Source organism: Aotus nancymaae, unplaced genomic scaffold, assembly GCF_030222135.1.
Source record: "Aotus nancymaae isolate 86718 unplaced genomic scaffold, 86718_ANA_hifiasm-v0.15.2.pri h1tg000018l, whole genome shotgun sequence".
Lineage (NCBI taxonomy): Eukaryota > Metazoa > Chordata > Mammalia > Primates > Aotidae > Aotus > Aotus nancymaae.
In genome coordinates this window covers 16,808,883-16,826,257 of record NW_026988430.1, presented here as the reverse complement: position 1 = coordinate 16,826,257, position 17,375 = coordinate 16,808,883, and the positions used below count along the sequence as shown (strand labels likewise).

Sequence of the window (17,375 nt, the reverse complement as noted above, 5' to 3'; positions counted from 1 at the left end):
AAGTGGAAATTAGAATCACGAGAACTTTGTATCTGCCACCAAAAGCTGGAAACTCCTTAATACTGAAAGACTTTCCTGATGAGATTAGTGTAATTTTTTTCTATTATCATGTAATGAAATGTGTCGACATTTGGAAGATCTACTTAACTCAGTAAACCAATATTTTCCAAATGATCAATGCATGATGTTACAAAATCACACATGGGTAAAAGATTCATTTGAAGTGCAACACAGACCAATAGCCTGTAATTGAAGAGCACGAAACAAGAACCGGTGTGGTTTCAGATTCCACATTGCGACTAACCTTTAAGAAATTTCTACTTGTCAAGTTCTGGTGTAGTATCAAAGAAGAATATCTACAAATCCAGAAAGGTTATTAAAATACTCCTGCTATTTTCAACTACATTTGTGGTAATATGTATTTCTTATACATCAACCAAAACAACAATACTGTAACAGAATACAGAGGCAGATACGAGAATCTAGTTATTTCATAAAACTAGACATTAAAGATGTTTATAAAAATATAATGTGATATGACTTTTGATTTTTTTATTTTGGAAAATATTGCTATTTTTCATAAAAATTAGGTTAGCATGGTAATGGATTATTTACTGTTATTTGACAGTAAATACTTTTGAATGTCTCTTTTAATTTCTAGTGCCATTATATCAATAGATATAACCCACATAAACAAAAGCTCTTAGGAATTCAACAATTTTTAAGAATATAAAGGGCCTGCCAGACACAGTGGCTCATGCTTACAATCCCAGCACTTTGGGAGGCCAAGGTGGGCAGACCACTTGAGGCCAGGAGTTCAAGACCAGCCCGGCCAACATGGCCAAACCCCATCTCCGCTAAAAATACAAAAATTAGCCAGACATGGAGGTGCACACCTGTAATACCAGCTACTTGGGAGGCCGAGGCATGAGAATTGCTTGAACCCAGGAGGTGGAGTTTGCAATGAGCTGAGATTGTGCCACTGCACTCTTGGGTGACAGAGTGAGACTCTATCTCAAAATTAAAAAGAAAAAAAAAGAATATAAAGGGCCTAGACCACAAAGTTTGAGAATTGTTAGGTTAAGAGTAACCAAATGAGGCTGGGTGTGGTAGCTCACACCTGTAATCCCAGCACTTTGAGAGGCCAAGGTGGATGGATCACGAGGTCGGGAGTTTGAGACCAGCCTGGCTAACATGGTAAAACCCCATCTCTATCTACTAAAGATACAAAAAATTAGCCGGGCATGATGGCATGCCCCTGTAATTCTAGCTACTCAGGAGGCTGAGGCAGGAAAATTGCTTGAACTCAGGAGGCGGAGGTTGCAGTGAGCCGAGATCACACCACTGCACCACTGCACTCCAGCCTGGGTGACAGGGCAAGACTCCGTCTCAAAAAAAAAAGAATAACCAAATGAAAGCTTATGTTGTAAAATTAATATCAGATCAATAGGCCTAAAGGTGAGATGCATCAGAGACAGATATTTCCAGGATGTTAAAAATATATATAACCACCAAAAATAAAATAATTGTGGACATATATGTACCTAATAACTTTTCCTTGTATGTTATACAAAGTAAATTGACCCAATTACATGGAAAAATTGCTAAATTCACAAACTTTGAAGGAGATTTTATCAGATCTCTTTTAGAAACTGATAGAGAAAGCACAGAGGTAGTAAAGATATGCAAGATGTAAGGGCTGGGTACGATGGCTCACACCTGTAATCCCAGCCCTTTGGGAGGCTGAGGCAGGCGGATCACAAGGTCAGGAGTTTGAGACCAGCCTGACCAACCTGGTGAAACCTCGTCTCTACTAAAAATACAAAAATTAGCTGGGTGTGGTGGCACACACCCATAATCCCAGCTTCTTAGGAGGCTGAGGCAGGAGAATCGCTTGAACCCAGGAGGCGGAGGTTGCAGTGAGTCGAGATCACACCACTGCACTCCAGCCTGGGCAACAGAGTGAGACTCCATCTCACAAAAAAAAGATATGCAAGATGTAAACAACATAACAAACCTGCTCTAATAAATGTATATAAAACCCTGTCTCCTCCAGACTAGAGACACACATTCTCTTCAGCCTACGGTGAGTAGCTACAAACTTGGAGCTGTTTCTCAGCCTCAGAGAAGACCTTAACAAGTTCAAAAGAACTGGTATCACGCAGAACATAATTCTCATCCCCATACAACTGAATGAGAAAAATCAACAAGAAGATGGTTTAAAATGCATATATGTGGAAATTTAGAAAGAATGAATTAAAAAGAAAAATCAATGCAATTACAAAATACAAGGAAGTGAATGATAATAAAAGTACCAAATATCGATATTTGTGGAATGTAGAAGTGGTTTTTTTTTTTTTTGAGATGGAGTCTCACTCTGTCTCCCAGGCTGGAGTGCAGTGGGGTGATCTCGGCTCACTGCAACCTCTGCCTCCCAGGTTCAAGCAGTTCTCCTACCTCAGCCTCCCGAGTAGCTGGGATTACAGGTGCACACCATCACACCCAGCTAATTTTTGTATTTTTAGTAGAGATGGGGTTTCGCCATGCTAGCCAGGCTGGTCTCAAACTCCTGACCTCAGGTGATCCGCCCTCCTCCGCCTCCCAAAGCCCTGGGATTACAGGCTCAGGCCACTGTGCCTGGCCCAGATGTGCTAATTGAAGGCTGACTTACAGTCTTTTGTATACATTCAAATGAGAAACCATATAAATTAGCATGGAGCCCTAGTCCTGTGCTAAATTAATATTAGCATAAATGTTTCCTGACTGAGACTATTGATTGTGACTAAAAACACAGAGTCCTTCTTAGGAAAATATAAATCCCTGATAGTTTTCAGAGCCTGTAAGGTTTTCACACTGTGAAGCCCTCCACCCTGGCTCATGACCCATCTACAGCTTCATCTGGGTACATGATCCTTACCACTTGCTGTTTTCCAGTCACATTACAAATCTATGCATAGACAGATAAAGCCTTTTAATTTCTCCAGCTTGCACAGTTCTCTGTTGCCTCTGAGATCTCACTGAAGATATCCCTTGCTCCCTGCGACACTTCACTGGCCCCTTGTTCATCAGCTCCCTTCGGCCCATTCCTGAAGCTGCAGCCGTTTCCTCCTCACCATCCCTTCCATGGCCTCCTGTCCTTTTCCTTGACGGTACTTATCAAAATCTGATAAAATGCCTTATTTTGAGATGTCTGTGTTCAACGTCTCTCTCCCCACACTAGAGTGTAGGGACGATAAAGGAAGGGACTTTCAGCTATTATTGCTGTTTTTCACCATATAGAGGGCCAGCCCCACATGCAGCTGGTACTTGGTAAACACCTGTTGAATGGATAAATGCCCCCTTGCCAATGTGGCTATTTCTTCTCCCCAAAAGTGGCTAAACCCTCTCAAGTTTAGATATGCTAACTGCTATGGGACAATAAAAAATATATATTCTTAATATATAATATACTATATATAGGCCAGGCACGGTGGCTCACACCTGTAATCCCAGTGCTTTGGGAGACCGAGGTGGGTGGATCACCTGAGGTCAGGAGTTCAACACCAGCCTGGCCAACATGGTAAAACCTCGTCTCTACCAAAAATAAAAAAAGTAGTTGGGTGCGGTGGCACACATCTGTGATTCCAGCTACTTGGGAGGCTGAGGCAGGAGAATCACTTGAACCCAGGAGGCAGAGGTTGCAGTGAGCCGAGATCGCGCTACTGCACTCCAGCCTGGGAATATATGTTATAGATAAAGTCTATATAATACACATGTATTTTATATATATAAACATATATTAAGTTTATAGTCATATTTTAAATTTATGTATAGATATATTTTATAAATTATATATAACATATATAAATTATATGCATGGGTGAATTTTATGTCTCCCTGATTTTAAGTAAATTATATAGACAAAATTACAGAATCCATAAGTAGCAAATTAAGTAATTTTACGTTGAAACCACTGACTCTACTTTATAGCACAGGATGAGGGTCACGCGGACCACAAGCCCTAACCCCCACTTCCTGCCAGCTCTCCTGGCCCCTCTCCTGCCCGTGCCCTCTGGACTCTGGGTACACTGGCAGACTGGCCTTCTCTCAAGTTTCTCAACAATGTTATGCTCCTCTGCATAAAGGGCCTCCGCATATGCCCCTCCCTCTGTTTGAAATGCTGGTTTGAGAAACATTGCTTTAAGAAGATTTAAAAAAATAGGGACAGGGTCTTGCTGTGTTGCCCAGGCTGGAGTACAGTGACTATTCTCAGGAACGATCATGGTGCACTGTGGCATGGAGCTCCTGGGAAGAAGGGATCCTCCTGCCTGAGCCTCTCAAGTAGCTGAGACTACAGGCATGCACCACCATGCCTGGCTTAGAAGATTCATTTTGTTAAAGTCTAGGTTGCCATAGAATAGTGGTCCCCAATTTTGGCACCAGGGACCAGTTTCATGGAACACAACTTTCCCTTTGCTATTCATACAGGTAACTCCTGTCTATCCTTTTCAATCTGTTCAAATATCATTTTCCCAAGAAAGGCTTTCCTAACTCTCAAACCATGCCAGTTCTTCTGTTTCACATTCAGATAGGCCCCTGTGTTACCACCGTCTCTGTGGATCTGTGTGATACCTGTCTAGCAGCTGCCTCCTTGATGAGAACGAAAATTCCAGGAGGACCAGGCCCGGTGGCTCACGCCTGTAATTCCAGCACTTTGGGAGACAGAGGTGGGAGGATTACAAGGTCAGGAGTTCAAGACCAGCCTGGCCAATATGGTGAAACCCCATCTCTACTAAAAAAATACAAAAATTAGCCAGGCATGGTGGCAGGTGCCTGTAGTCCCAGTTACTGAGGAGGCTGAGGCAGGAGAATTGCTTGAACCCGGGAGGCAGAGGTTACAGTGAGCTGAGATCATCACACCACCACACTCCAAGCTGGGTGACAGAACAAGACTGTCTCAAAAAACAAAACAAAACAAACAAACAAACAAAAAAACTCCAGGAGCGGAAGTAGCCATATCTGTTGTCTCGGCTGTATACATGGATTCCGGCACAGTGCTTAGTACGCAGTAGGCATTCAATATTTGTTTAATGACTAAACAATTTGGAGAATGTGCTAAGGAAGGAAACATATTATTTTAGATTTAGGAAAAATACCTTACTGTGTTTAATAAAGCTTCTTCTTATCAGGGAAAGAAAAGATTATTTAATCTAGATGACGGATAGTTATGGAGCTACTCAGTGAAATGTTCAAACATTTGTGTATAAATGTGGACAGGAGAAAGGGGAGTTGCTGCCACTGCTGCTGATTTTGCACATCAACTTCCGGGAATACCTTAGAAGAAAGCGCAGGTGATTCCAGGTCCAAGATCATTAAATGGAAGTTTTTCCAAAACATGGAAAGATGGCATGGGGTAGGGGAGAAGGATGACCTCATAAACTCATTCCAGTCCGAAATTCTCTGAGATGAAGCAACTTGAAAGTTTACTTATGAATGAAATGCATATTAAAGAAGCCACTCTGTGAATCCTAGCAGCCGTCCAAAGCCCACTGAATGAAATCTCAATAAAGAAAACCTGAATTCAGGCTGGGCGCGGTGGCTCACGCCTCTAATCCCAGCACTTTGGGAGGCTGAGGCGGGTGGATCATGAGGTCAGGAGTTTGAGACCATCCTGACCAACACGGTGAAATGCCATCTCTATTAAAATACAAAAAATTAGCCGGTGACCCGAGCCTGTAGTCCCACCTACTCAGGAGGCTGAGGTAGGGAAATTGCTTGAAACCAGGATGTGGATGGAGGTTGCAGTGAGCCGAGATCACGCCACTGCACTTCCAGCCTGGCGACAGAGCAAAACTCTGTCTCAAAAAAAAAAAAAGAAAACCTGAATTCAGACCAATACAGCCACGTAGAGAAAACCATTACCTCACCTGACATCAATGTCTGTCTATAATCCACATTTGGAGGGGCAGGTGTTAGGTGGCTATGTCAATTTCTAAAAGTCTGCTTGACCCATAAAGTGCTTCATGCTACCATGAAATACACTCAAAGTCCTCAGTATAGCTCTTCCGAGCTCTGGGCTGTGGACGAGGGTGTTTCCCTGCTCACGTTCCACCTGCCAAGCAGTAATAGGAACTCCCTCTACTTCAAATCATTCCATATTTCCTTTAAAGGACAGCAGTTTCTAACTGTCTTGCTTCCTTCAAAAGGCAAGCATACTTAAGTTCCAGGGGTACAGCATTAGACGACATCACTCCTGCCACAGCCACTACCTTACACAGTTAGGAGCTCACAGGCTGGACGGCATTGTTTCAGTAGATCTTCCAACCCCTCCCCTGGCCTAATATGTGCTCTCACTACCACCAGGAGGGTCAAATGGGAATGGGTCACATATTAAACCACATGGCATCACACTAGGAAGGAACCAAAAATGAAGTATGCTAGAGCAGGGGTCCCCAACCCCAAGCCACAGACCAGTACTAGTCCGCCCATTAGGAACGGGGCCACACTGCAGGTGAGCAGCAGGCACCAGAGCATTACTGCCTGAGCTCCACCTCCTGTCGGATAAGCAGCAGCATTAGAATCTCATAGGAGCGTGAACCCTATCGTGAACTGTGCATGCGAGGGATCTGCACACTCCTTACGACAATCTAATGCCTGGTGATCTGAGGTGGGACAATTTCACCCTGAAACCACCCCCACCCTGGTCCATGGAAAAATTGTCTTCCATGAAACTGGTCTCTGGTGCCAAAAAGGTTGTGGACCACTGTTCTACAGCAATCTAGACTTTAACAAAAAGAATGTTCTAACCCAGACATGGTGGTGCATGTCTGTAGTCCCAGCTACTTGGGAGGCTCAGGCAGGAGGATTGCTTCATCCCAGGAGCTCCAGGCCACAGTGTACCATGATTGTGCCCATGAATAGACATGGCACTCTAGCCTGAGCAACATAGCAAGTCCCTGTCCCTAATTTTTTTTTTTTTTGAGACAGAGTTTCACTCTTGTTGCCCAGGCCAGAGTGCAATGGTACCATCTTGGCTCACCACAACCTCTGCCTCCTGAGTTCAAGCGATTCTTCTGCCTCAGTCTCCCCAGTAGCTGGGATTACGGGTATGCGCCACCACACTTGGCTAATTTTGTATTTTTAGTAGAGACAGGGTTTCTCCATGTTGGTCAGGCTGGTGTCAAACTCCTGACCTCAGGAGATCCGCCCGCCTCAGCCTCCCAAAGTGCTGGGATTACAGGCGTGAGCGACTGTGTCTGACCTCCTTTTTTTTTTTTTTAATCTTCTTACAGCAATGTTTCTCAAACTTCAGCATTTCAAATACCACCTTCAGAATTTTTTTGCCTTGTTCATATTTCACCTGTACTATTATTTTTCTGGCTTAAACAAGTTAAATGAACAAAGAAATTTTATATTGCTGAGAAATCCATTTTCAGATGCTAGCCATTTTTATTTTCATCACATAATGAAATAACCATTAAATTACAAGATGTTTCTCTGTATGTTACCTAAAATAAATTTGCCTAGCATACTCTGGGAAATTCTGATATCAGATAATACATGAAGAAATTCCTTCACCAAACTTTCCTCACATTTCACCAGTACATGATTAACCCCATTACCAAAGTGCTAAACAGTTTGAGAGGCTCCAGAGAGTGACTTGTGCACCAGCAACAAAAACGTCTTTCTGTAAAGTCTGCTTTAAAGAAATCTCTTCGGCCGGGCTACATTATTCATTATTGGGGAAGTGGCTCTCCCAATGCCTGATAAAGTCCAGACTGGTTCTCAATGATCTAGTCATTGCATTCCCTGTCACTGGAATTATACACCCTGACCATACTGACCCCCTTCAAGTTCATCAGTTGCATCAAAATGCTGGGCCTGGCCTCTGATACTTTCATTAAGCTTTTTCCATTGCCTGGAACACCTTCCCCCTCCTGCCAATTACTATTCCTCCCTCTCCGCCCCCTCCTTCAACCCCCACCCCAGCATACATCTTGCTTTAGCCACTGCTGACTCATTTTTTTTCTTTTTTTAGCTTAGGTTGGGCATCATTTTCTCTAAAAAGTCTTCCCTTCTCAGCTGCACGCGGTGGCTCACACCTGTAATCCCAGCACTTTGGGAGGCAGAGGAGGGTGGATCACAAGGTCAGGAGTTTGAGACCAGCCTGGCCAACATAGTGAAATCCTGTTTGTACTAAAAATTCAAAAAATTAGCTGGGTGTGGTGGTAGGCGCCTGTAATCCTAGCTACTTGGGAGGCTGAGGCAGGAGAATCGCTTGAACCCGGGAGGCAGAGGTTGCAGTGAGCTGAGATGGCGTCATTGCACTCCAGCCTGGGCAACAGTATAAGACTTTGTTTCAAAAAAAAAAAAAAGTCTTCCCTTATTACGTGTTCCCTTAGAACCCTGTATTTCCCTGGGCATAGCATTCCTCGCTGACAGACTAACACTTACCTGTCTGTATTCTCCACTTTGCTGGAAGCCCCTTGAAGGGAGGTACTCTATTCTATTCCTTATATCACTAATGCTAACTCACATGGCAAAGAGTGATTGATGATATTTGTTATATCCATGAATATGAATAAGAACTTCAGAAACTGTTGTTTTACATGTTTTTTCCAGACATCAGGATCACTATAGCTACCTGAAGTGAACATGTAGAAAGTGTTTACTACGTGGTTGCTAAATTGAATGAGAACATTTTGTTTGTTTGGCATTTACGAAGATAAGACTATTGTTCATGAAATAGCAATTCAGCCCCACTGTAAAAGCTGGCAGATACATGGAGACATCTCACCAAAGGGGGCCAGTCTCTTTTGCCTAAAAGTACTTGCCATTCCCACTCTGCTTGTGCCCAAGATGCTGAATTATTGAAATCTTACAGTGTGGGCACAACAGGCCAGGCCAGGCAGGCATCTCCTCTCTGCTTCGTGCGCCACACTGGGAACCAGAGTGACAGGAAAACCACCTGTCTCAACAGCATCAGTCCTGGAATTGAGGAGACCAGTGTGTCCTTTGAACGTGCTAGAAAATATGAATGTACTCCTCCAAAAAAGAATCAGATCAAGATTTCACATACGCATCAGTGAACTACCATGGTAAGGGGCTGTTAGAACTGCTCAGATGAATTTTCATGTTAAAAGTTTAGAAAAACAGTGTGATAGGCTGAATAATGACCCCCAAAGATATTCTAGTCCCGATCCCTGGAATCTGTGAATGTTACCTTAATATGGCAAAAGGGACTTTGCAGATGTGCAAAGTTCAGGTTGCCGCAATGGGTAGATTATCCCGGAGTATCCTAGTGAACCATAAGTCCAATCCCAAGTGTCCTTATAAAGAGGAGGCAGGGGGATATTTGACAAGGAAGAATCAGGCAGTGCAGTGACTGAAGCAAGATGCCGCATTGCTGACTCTCAACATGGAGTACAGAGCCATGAGCCAAGGGTACAAGGAATGACGCTCTAGAAGCTGGAAAAAAGCCAGGAAATTGATTCTTCCTGAGAGCTTCTGGGGGGCCACCTCAAGTACAAGACTTTGTTTCAAAAAAAAATCAGTTTCATTCCAGTGAAACTGATTTCAGACTTCTGATCTCTAGAAATGAAGGGCGTAAATGCCTATTGTTCTGATCTACTCAGTGTGTGATAACTTGTTAGAGTAGTAACAGGAAGCTAATAGAAGTAATCACTGTGTCTTTTTGTGAATTGTTACTGAATTCAGGTTAACCAGCCTGTTGCTAAGAAATGTTTATAAGTCATTTGTATGTCTACACCTCCTCTGAACTCTTGAAGAGATTTCTTTTTTTTTTTTTTTGAGGCGGAATGTGGGAGGCTGAGGTGGGAGGATTGCTTGAGCTCAGGAGTTCAAGAGCACCTTGGGCAACACAGGGGGACCCCCATCTCTACAAAAAAATAAATTAAAATTAGCCAGGTGCTGTGGTGCAGGCCTGTAGTCCTAGAAACTCAGGAAGCTGAGGGGTGAGGATAACTTAAGCCTGGGAGATGAAGGATGCAGTGAGCTGTGACTGTGCCACTGCACTCCAGCCTGGGCAACAGAGTGAGATCAGAACCACAACTCTGGGTTCTCAAGCAGTGCTGGGTGGTCTGTTATGAGCCCTTTATGCCCGCCCACCCACCCATAGAGGCCACCTGGAACTGAAGGGCACTAAAATTTGTGGCTGCATGAGGGGACATCACCCACTCAGTGCTCCACTCGCTGCCCACCCCCCAGTCAGTGGACATTTAGGTCTGTCATCACTGGGATTTTCACTTAACTGCTGATCCCTTTCCTCGCCTGGCTTGGTCACTGGCATAGAAACAGGGTAATTACTGGGGTGGGTCAGGCCCTTTTTAATTATCTACCAGAAGATTAGAAACTGAATTCCCAAACTGAAGATAATTCAACCTTTCAGCTTTGTGGTTATGTTCTAAGTACAATGTATTTTGTTAGTAAGATTTTGATACTTGATTCCAAAACAACCTAGCCTATTGTTTTCCTCATTTAATGAAAACCAAAAGAATAATTCCCCAGGCATTTGCAGCAAATGTGCTACCCTTTTCCAGCGCCCCTGACTCTCTATCACTCAGACCACAGTAAAAATCCAGATGGGGCTGCAACCCCATCCTTAATATCTACAGCTATAACGGCCTTATTTCACTTTAACAAAAGGAATAAAAGCTGATCATGGTCCTGGCAGGGATATAATTTTTTATCCTCAGAGAGTCTCTGTTCCTGTGATAGAAAATGGCTGACTCTGCCCTATCTCTGAGGAGCAAATGTGCACATTAGAAAACCACCAGCATAGCTGCCTTCTCTCCGGGAGGCCACCACAGAGAAAACCAAGTTTGGATTGGCAACGAATGGAAAAATACCTCCTATTTGTGGATGTACACATGTAGACATCCGGGTATGAAATGGAGATGAGGACAGGGGAGGCATGGAGGAAGCAGCAAAAGGGATGGGGGCAAAATGTGTGAGAAGAAGGATCTCTGTCTGTGACTGATGCTGTGTATATACATGTCACCATGTGGATGTGCTTCTGTGCACACACTGTTAAGATCTGTAATGAGAGTATAGGAGAACCAATACAAAGTACAAAGCACAACACTAAACATGTTCTCTGCATAGTCAGCAAGGGCACTGCTTCTCAAATTTGGCAGCACCCTGAAATCATCTGGGGAGCTTCAAACACTACTGATGCTTGGACCCCACCCCTGGAGCTTGTGATTTACTTGGTATAAATTACTGCAGTAGGCCAGGTGCAGTGGCTCATGCCTATAATCCCAGCACTTTGAGATGCGGAGGCAGGTGGATCACCTGAGGTCAGGAGTTTGAAACCAGTCTGGCCTACAGGGTGAAACCCCATCTCTACTAAAAATACAAAATTAGCCAGGCGTGGTGGCAGACACCTGTATTCCCAGCTATTCGGGAGGCTGAGGCAGAACTGCTTCAACTTCGGAGGCGGAGGTTGTAGTGAGCCAAGATGGCGCCACTGCACTCCAGCCTGGGCAACAAGAGCAAAACTCCGAAAAAAAAAATTACTGTGGTAGACAAAACAATGACCAGATTGCAGTCCCTGGAGTCTGTGAATATGTTAGGTTAAATGGCAAAGGAGCCATTAAGCTTGTAGGTGGAATTCGGGTTGCTTATCAGCTGACCTTAAAATGGGAACGTGATTCTGGATTATCTGGGTAGACCCAATGTCATCACAAGGGTCCCTCAAAGTAGAAGAGGGAGAGCCATAAGAGGTAGAAGTGATGCCATATGAGAAGGACTCAACCTACTGCTGCTGTCTTTGAAGACGGAGGAAGGGGTCATGGGCCAAAGAATGTGGCTGGGCCTCTCAAGCAGGAAAACTAAAGATATGAATTCTCCTCTAAAGCTTCCAGAAGGACCACCCACCCTCCTACCCTGCCCATGCCTTAGTCTTAGCCCAGTGTGACTCACATCAAACTTCTGGCCCACAGAACTGTAAGACATTGAGAGACAGAGAGAGAGAGAGAGAGAGAGAGAGAGAGAGAGAGAGAGAGTGTGTGTGTGTGTGTGTGTGTGTGTGTGTGTTTTGTGTATTCTGAGACAGAGTCTAGCTCCGTCACTCAGGCTGGAGTACAGTGGCACAATCTTAGCTCACTGCAACCTCCACCTCCCGGGTTCAAGTGATTCTTCTGCCTCAGCCTCCCGAGTAGTTGGAACTACAGGCACCTGGGGTTTCACCATGTTGGCCAGGCTGGTCTCAAACCCCTGACCTCAAATGATCCACCCACCTAGGCCTCCCAAAGTGCTGGGATTACAGGTGTGAGCCACTGCACCCGGACTTGTGTTGTTTTAAGCCACTAAGTTGGTGGCAATTTGTTACAACAGCAATAGAAAACGAACACACTTCAACCTGAGGAAGCGAATTTTAAAAATCAAATTAAAAAAATGAAAACAACAACAAAAAAGAAAACTAACACAGGTATGGCCTGGGCTCTGGGAGTTTCAAAAGCACCATGTGATTCTAATATGCAGCAAAGTATGATAAGCACTAAACCAGAGGAAAGACAAGATAAAGACATGCAGGTGTGATTGCCTTATGCTGAACAAAGAAACGGTGATTTCAGAAATGGTGATTTCATCTGGGAAGTCAGTAAGTCATCCCACCAAATTATGCACCATCACTTATTCTTTTTATTTATTTATTTATTTATTTATTTATTTGCAATGGAGTCTCAATCTGTTGCCCAGGCTGGAGTGCAGTGGTGCAATCTCGGCTCACTGCAACCTCTGCTTCCTGGGTTCAAGCAATTCTCCTGCCTCAGCCTCCCAAGTAGCTGACATTACAGGCACGTGCCACCAAGCCCAGCTAAGTTTTTGTATTTTTTTAGTAGAGATGAGGTTTCACTGTGCTGGCCAGGCTGGTCTTGATCTCCTGACCTCGTGATCCCCCTGCCTTGGCCTCCCAAAGTGCTGGGATTACAGGTGTGATCCACTGTGCCCAGCCTGTACCATCACTTCTTAGCCATCCACCCACAGACACTGCAGCTTACCTCCACATATATCACAGTACATGATAATGAGTTTTGTGGCTAGAGTCCTTTCTAGTCTGACCCATTGAATACGGTAAATTTCCCTGGATGAAGAACAATTATATACCAGACAGGCAGATTTTCTATAAAGCTTACTTTCTTACCAATACTATCGCTTAAGGAAGGAACTGACCAATAACTGAATCATATGCAAATACATAAATTGGCCTGTGCATGTTGGTACCATCAGGAAAAGAACTAACTTGTCCTCTCTGGGCTGAAACTATTTGAATTATAAAGAGAGAAGGCCTCTCCCTTGGGTTAGTAATCTATTTATTTATGATAGATGATAAACAGATGGAATTGATCTATGACAGATAAATGGAACAGCATTATGGGAATAAATTAACTCATTCTTCCCAGAGATGGAGAACAGAAGTGCCAGCTGCAGGATTCTGACAAGTGCAGCCCTCTCTTCAGAGCGGGTGTTCATCCATCCCCAGGGCTTTGATGCTTGCTCGTACATGATGATTACTTTTCTTTCTTTTGAGACGGAGTCTTGCTCTGTCACCCAGGCTGGAGTGCAACAGTGCCATTTCTGCTCCCCGCAACATCCACCACCTGGGTTCTAGCAATTCTCCTGCCTCAGCCTCTCAAGTAGCTGGGATTACAGGCACGCACCACCACGCCTGGCTAATTTTTTGTATTTAGTAGAGATGGGGTTTCGTCATGTTGACCAGGCTGCTAGTATCAAACTCCTGACCTTGTGATCCGCCCGCCTCAGCCTCCCAAAGTGCTGGCCAATAACTTTTCTTGAAAGCCATTCCATCATGGTACTGTTACTAAAAGCTAAAACCTTAGAATCTTTTACATTTTCTTTTTCTCTTCCTACTTTGTCTTCTTTAGAGAGGAAGCTGGTTTAGCAGCAAAAGCAGTCACATTAGAATCAGAAGACCTGAGCTGGAATTTAGCTCTGTCACTCATAAATGATGTGGCCTCAGGGGATCCCGCAGCCACTCTGAGTTTTGCCTCTCACATACGAGGAGGGGGCCACCTTCGTGATGTTGTGTGGAGATTAAATGAAATGACACAGATGAAAGGGCACATAGTGGGGGCTTTCCATAAATGCCAGCTTCACTGCCAATGACTGACTCCACACTGTCACACATCACCTCTACTCTGCAGCTGCTCCCATCTCTTCTCTTCAGCTCTGCCCTCTCCCTGAGCTCTGGTACCATGTCTCCTACTGTCAACTGGACACTTCCACTCAGATCTCTCAGTGGCATCTCTAACTAGACACATGCAAACTGAACTTACCATCTCATTCCCAAACCAGTGTCTCCTGTCAATTTCCCTGACTTTGCGCTTAGCAGTAAAATCACTGGCAATCCTGTGCATCCATATTTCTTCCCCATTCCCTCTCCTATAACCCATCCAGGCCCTCGTCAAGCACAAAAACCTTGCAGATGCCTCCACATCTTAAAATCTCTCCCATCCATCCTGCTTGTAGTTGGCAAATTCATCTTTTCCAACCAGACTTGTCACATTAAACCCTGAACAAAGATCTTCGAACACTTTTTTGCCCTGAAGCCTGGTACATAGGATCGAAGAACAGCAAATTCCACCGGGTGTGGAGATGACACAAGACTTACACAGCCTCAGTGTAGAAAGTGCTGAGCAATTTCGTATCACTGCCACAGAGAAGAAGAGCTCTTGGGATTAATGGATCATACAACACAGTATTGTTCAAAGTAGCTACTGAGAACTGAAAAATTTTTAACCAAATTTCTTTGCATAGTATTTAATAACTACAATCGAAATCTGCCACAACCCCCCTCCAATGCGTTAAACTGTAACAATCACTGACATTAAACCACTTTACGTGTTGTATAACATTGAACTCATTCGACGAATTCTCAAGCCTTTAGTATTTATGACAATGGCAAATCTAGTCAATCCCAGAGTTATTCTTACCATTTTGTTCATCCAATTCATTCCCAATTTCCTGCCCCATCTGCTTTTGGCGACTTATGATAGAGGAAAGGGCATCAAGGCCTGCGTCCTGTTCTGAAAGAAAAAAGAAAAACAATTAACTAGAAACTGGAAGAAAACAACTTAAAGTCCACAAGCATACCCAGGCATGTAACACAACTTAATATAAGAGAAAAGCAACATTTTAAATCAGCCAGGAAAAAAGAGATAAAATAGTTAACATTATTGGAACAAAATTTAAAAATGAAACACCTACCTCACACCTTAAACTAAAATGATTTCCAAAAGAATTAAGATTTTAAATATGAAAAACAAAATAAGGTTTGGAAACACAAACATTTAAACTTTCTGATACTTAATATACAAAGAGTATGTACAAATCAATAAGAAAAAGACTGAATATCCCATTTTTTTAAATCAGCAGAGGATACAGGCAAGAACGTCACAATAAAAAAGAAAAAAGTTTTGACATTGCTACTAATTTTTTAAAAATACAAATAAAAACTACTTTTTTTGGCTTATCAGATTTATAAGGATTAAAAAGAATAACAATATCTAAGGTTAGTTAAATTGTGAAGATCTAGAAGCTCCCAGGTACTATGTAATAGGAGAATAAGTTTTATTCTCAAATGCAGACTGTGCCCAACTTTTTACCTGCCAATCATAAGTCTAGGAATGTATGTAAGAAAACACTCAGACAGCATACAATGATGGATATATAAGGATATTCCCCGAAACATTTGTTTTTTGTGCCAGGTATCAATTTAGTACCTCTCAGCTCTAAATTCACTCTTTTTGGCTGCTCTATGAAAATGAACCAGCTGGGCATAGTGGCTCATGCCTGTAATCCCAGCCACTTTGGGAAGCAAGGTGGAGGTTCACTTGAAGCCAGATGTTCAAAACCATCCTGGGTAAAAAAGCAAGACCTTATCTCTAGAAAATTTTCTTAAAAAAATTAGCCAGGCATGATGAAATGCACCTGTAGTGCCAGCTACTTGGGAGGCTGAGGTGAGAGGATTAGTTGATCATCCAGGAGGTCGAGGCTGCAGTGAGCCATGATCATGCCACTGCACCCCAGCCTGGGTGATATAGAGAGACTCTGTCTCTAAATAAAAAATAAAAATAATTTTTTAAAAATTGTTAAAAAAAAAATAAACCAGCTGGGTACAGTGGCTCATGCCTGTAATCTCAGCACTTTGGGAGGCTGAGGCAGGTAGATTACGAGGTCAAGAGATCGAGACCAGCCTGGCTAACACGGTGAAACCCCATCTTTACTAAAAATACAAAAAATGAGCCAGGCATGGCAGCACGTACCTATATTCCCAGCTACTCAGGAGGCTGAGGCAGAAGAATCGCATGAACCCAGGAGGTGGAGGTTGCAGTGAGCTGAGATCGTGCCACTGCACTCCAGCCTGGGCGAGAGAGCGAGACTCCATCTCAAAAAAAAAAAAAAAAGAAAAGGAAGAAAGAAAGAAAATGAACCAAGGCCCCTTGAATATTTTTTCCTTTGCCAGGGTTTTTGCTTACTGGCTCCAGCCTGCTCTCTCGGCAGGATCCTTTAACACATGCAGTTCCTTCGGCGCCTGGCCCCTTCAGGGCACAGTGGCCAGCAGCACCCAGAACCGGCAGCTTCTCCCAACACACCCGCTCCTTGGGCAGGTTTATAACAAGAGTGCTTCCCGGGAGGTTCTTCCCCATAAACAGTTTCCCCAGCATTCCAGAGGGCAGATCTCCAGGAGGTTTTGACCACAGGGCACCACAGGAGCTTCTCGGAAATTCAGGGAATCTCAGCTGAGCCCTCTCTCAGCCCTGGGGACAGGGCACTCCTCCCTAGACACTCTATCTCAGCCTGCAACTTAGAGATTGCACCTTAGTGGCACGATCTTGGCTCATTGCAACCTCTGCCTCCCGAGTTCAAGTGATTCCCCTGCCTCAGCCTCTCGAGTACCTGGGACTACAGGTATGCGCCAACACGCCTGGCAAATGTTTTGTATTTTTGTAGAGATGGGGTTTCACCAAGTTGGCAAGGATGGTCTCAATCTCCTGACCTCGTGATCCGCCCACCTTGGCCTCCCAAAGTGCTGGAATTACAGGTATGAGCCACTGCGCTCGGCCTTATTTCTGTTGAGAGTTCTTTTTACATCTTGTCAGCTAATCCCTCGTTACTCTAATCCCTGTTACAGTTAATAATTTATATTCAATTTTCCCTGTCAAATTTCTGTCTCCTGATCGGAACCAGAGTGATATATTTGTAATAGTAAAAAATTAGAAAGTACCTAAATGCCCAAATACAGGGATTTGTTTAAAAATTTATAGTATACCCATATAGTAAAACACTGTATAGCCACTGACAATCACATTGTTTGTGTATATTTAATGTTGAAAGAAATTCATGATATGTTC

At 43.6% G+C, this 17,375-nt stretch overlaps 1 protein-coding gene across 2 annotated transcripts in view; it reads right to left on the bottom strand.

Annotated features, from left to right (window-relative positions):
* STX8 (syntaxin 8) overlaps positions 1-17,375 on the bottom strand; it is a 308,036-nt gene that overhangs the window by 222,015 nt on the left and 68,646 nt on the right. For both annotated transcript variants that reach the window (XM_064378315.1, XM_012457587.3), the window contains exon 6: positions 14,955-15,047. In XM_064378315.1, coding sequence (XP_064234385.1) covers positions 14,955-15,047 — 93 coding nt within the window. The remainder of the gene's footprint in view (positions 1-14,954; positions 15,048-17,375) is intronic.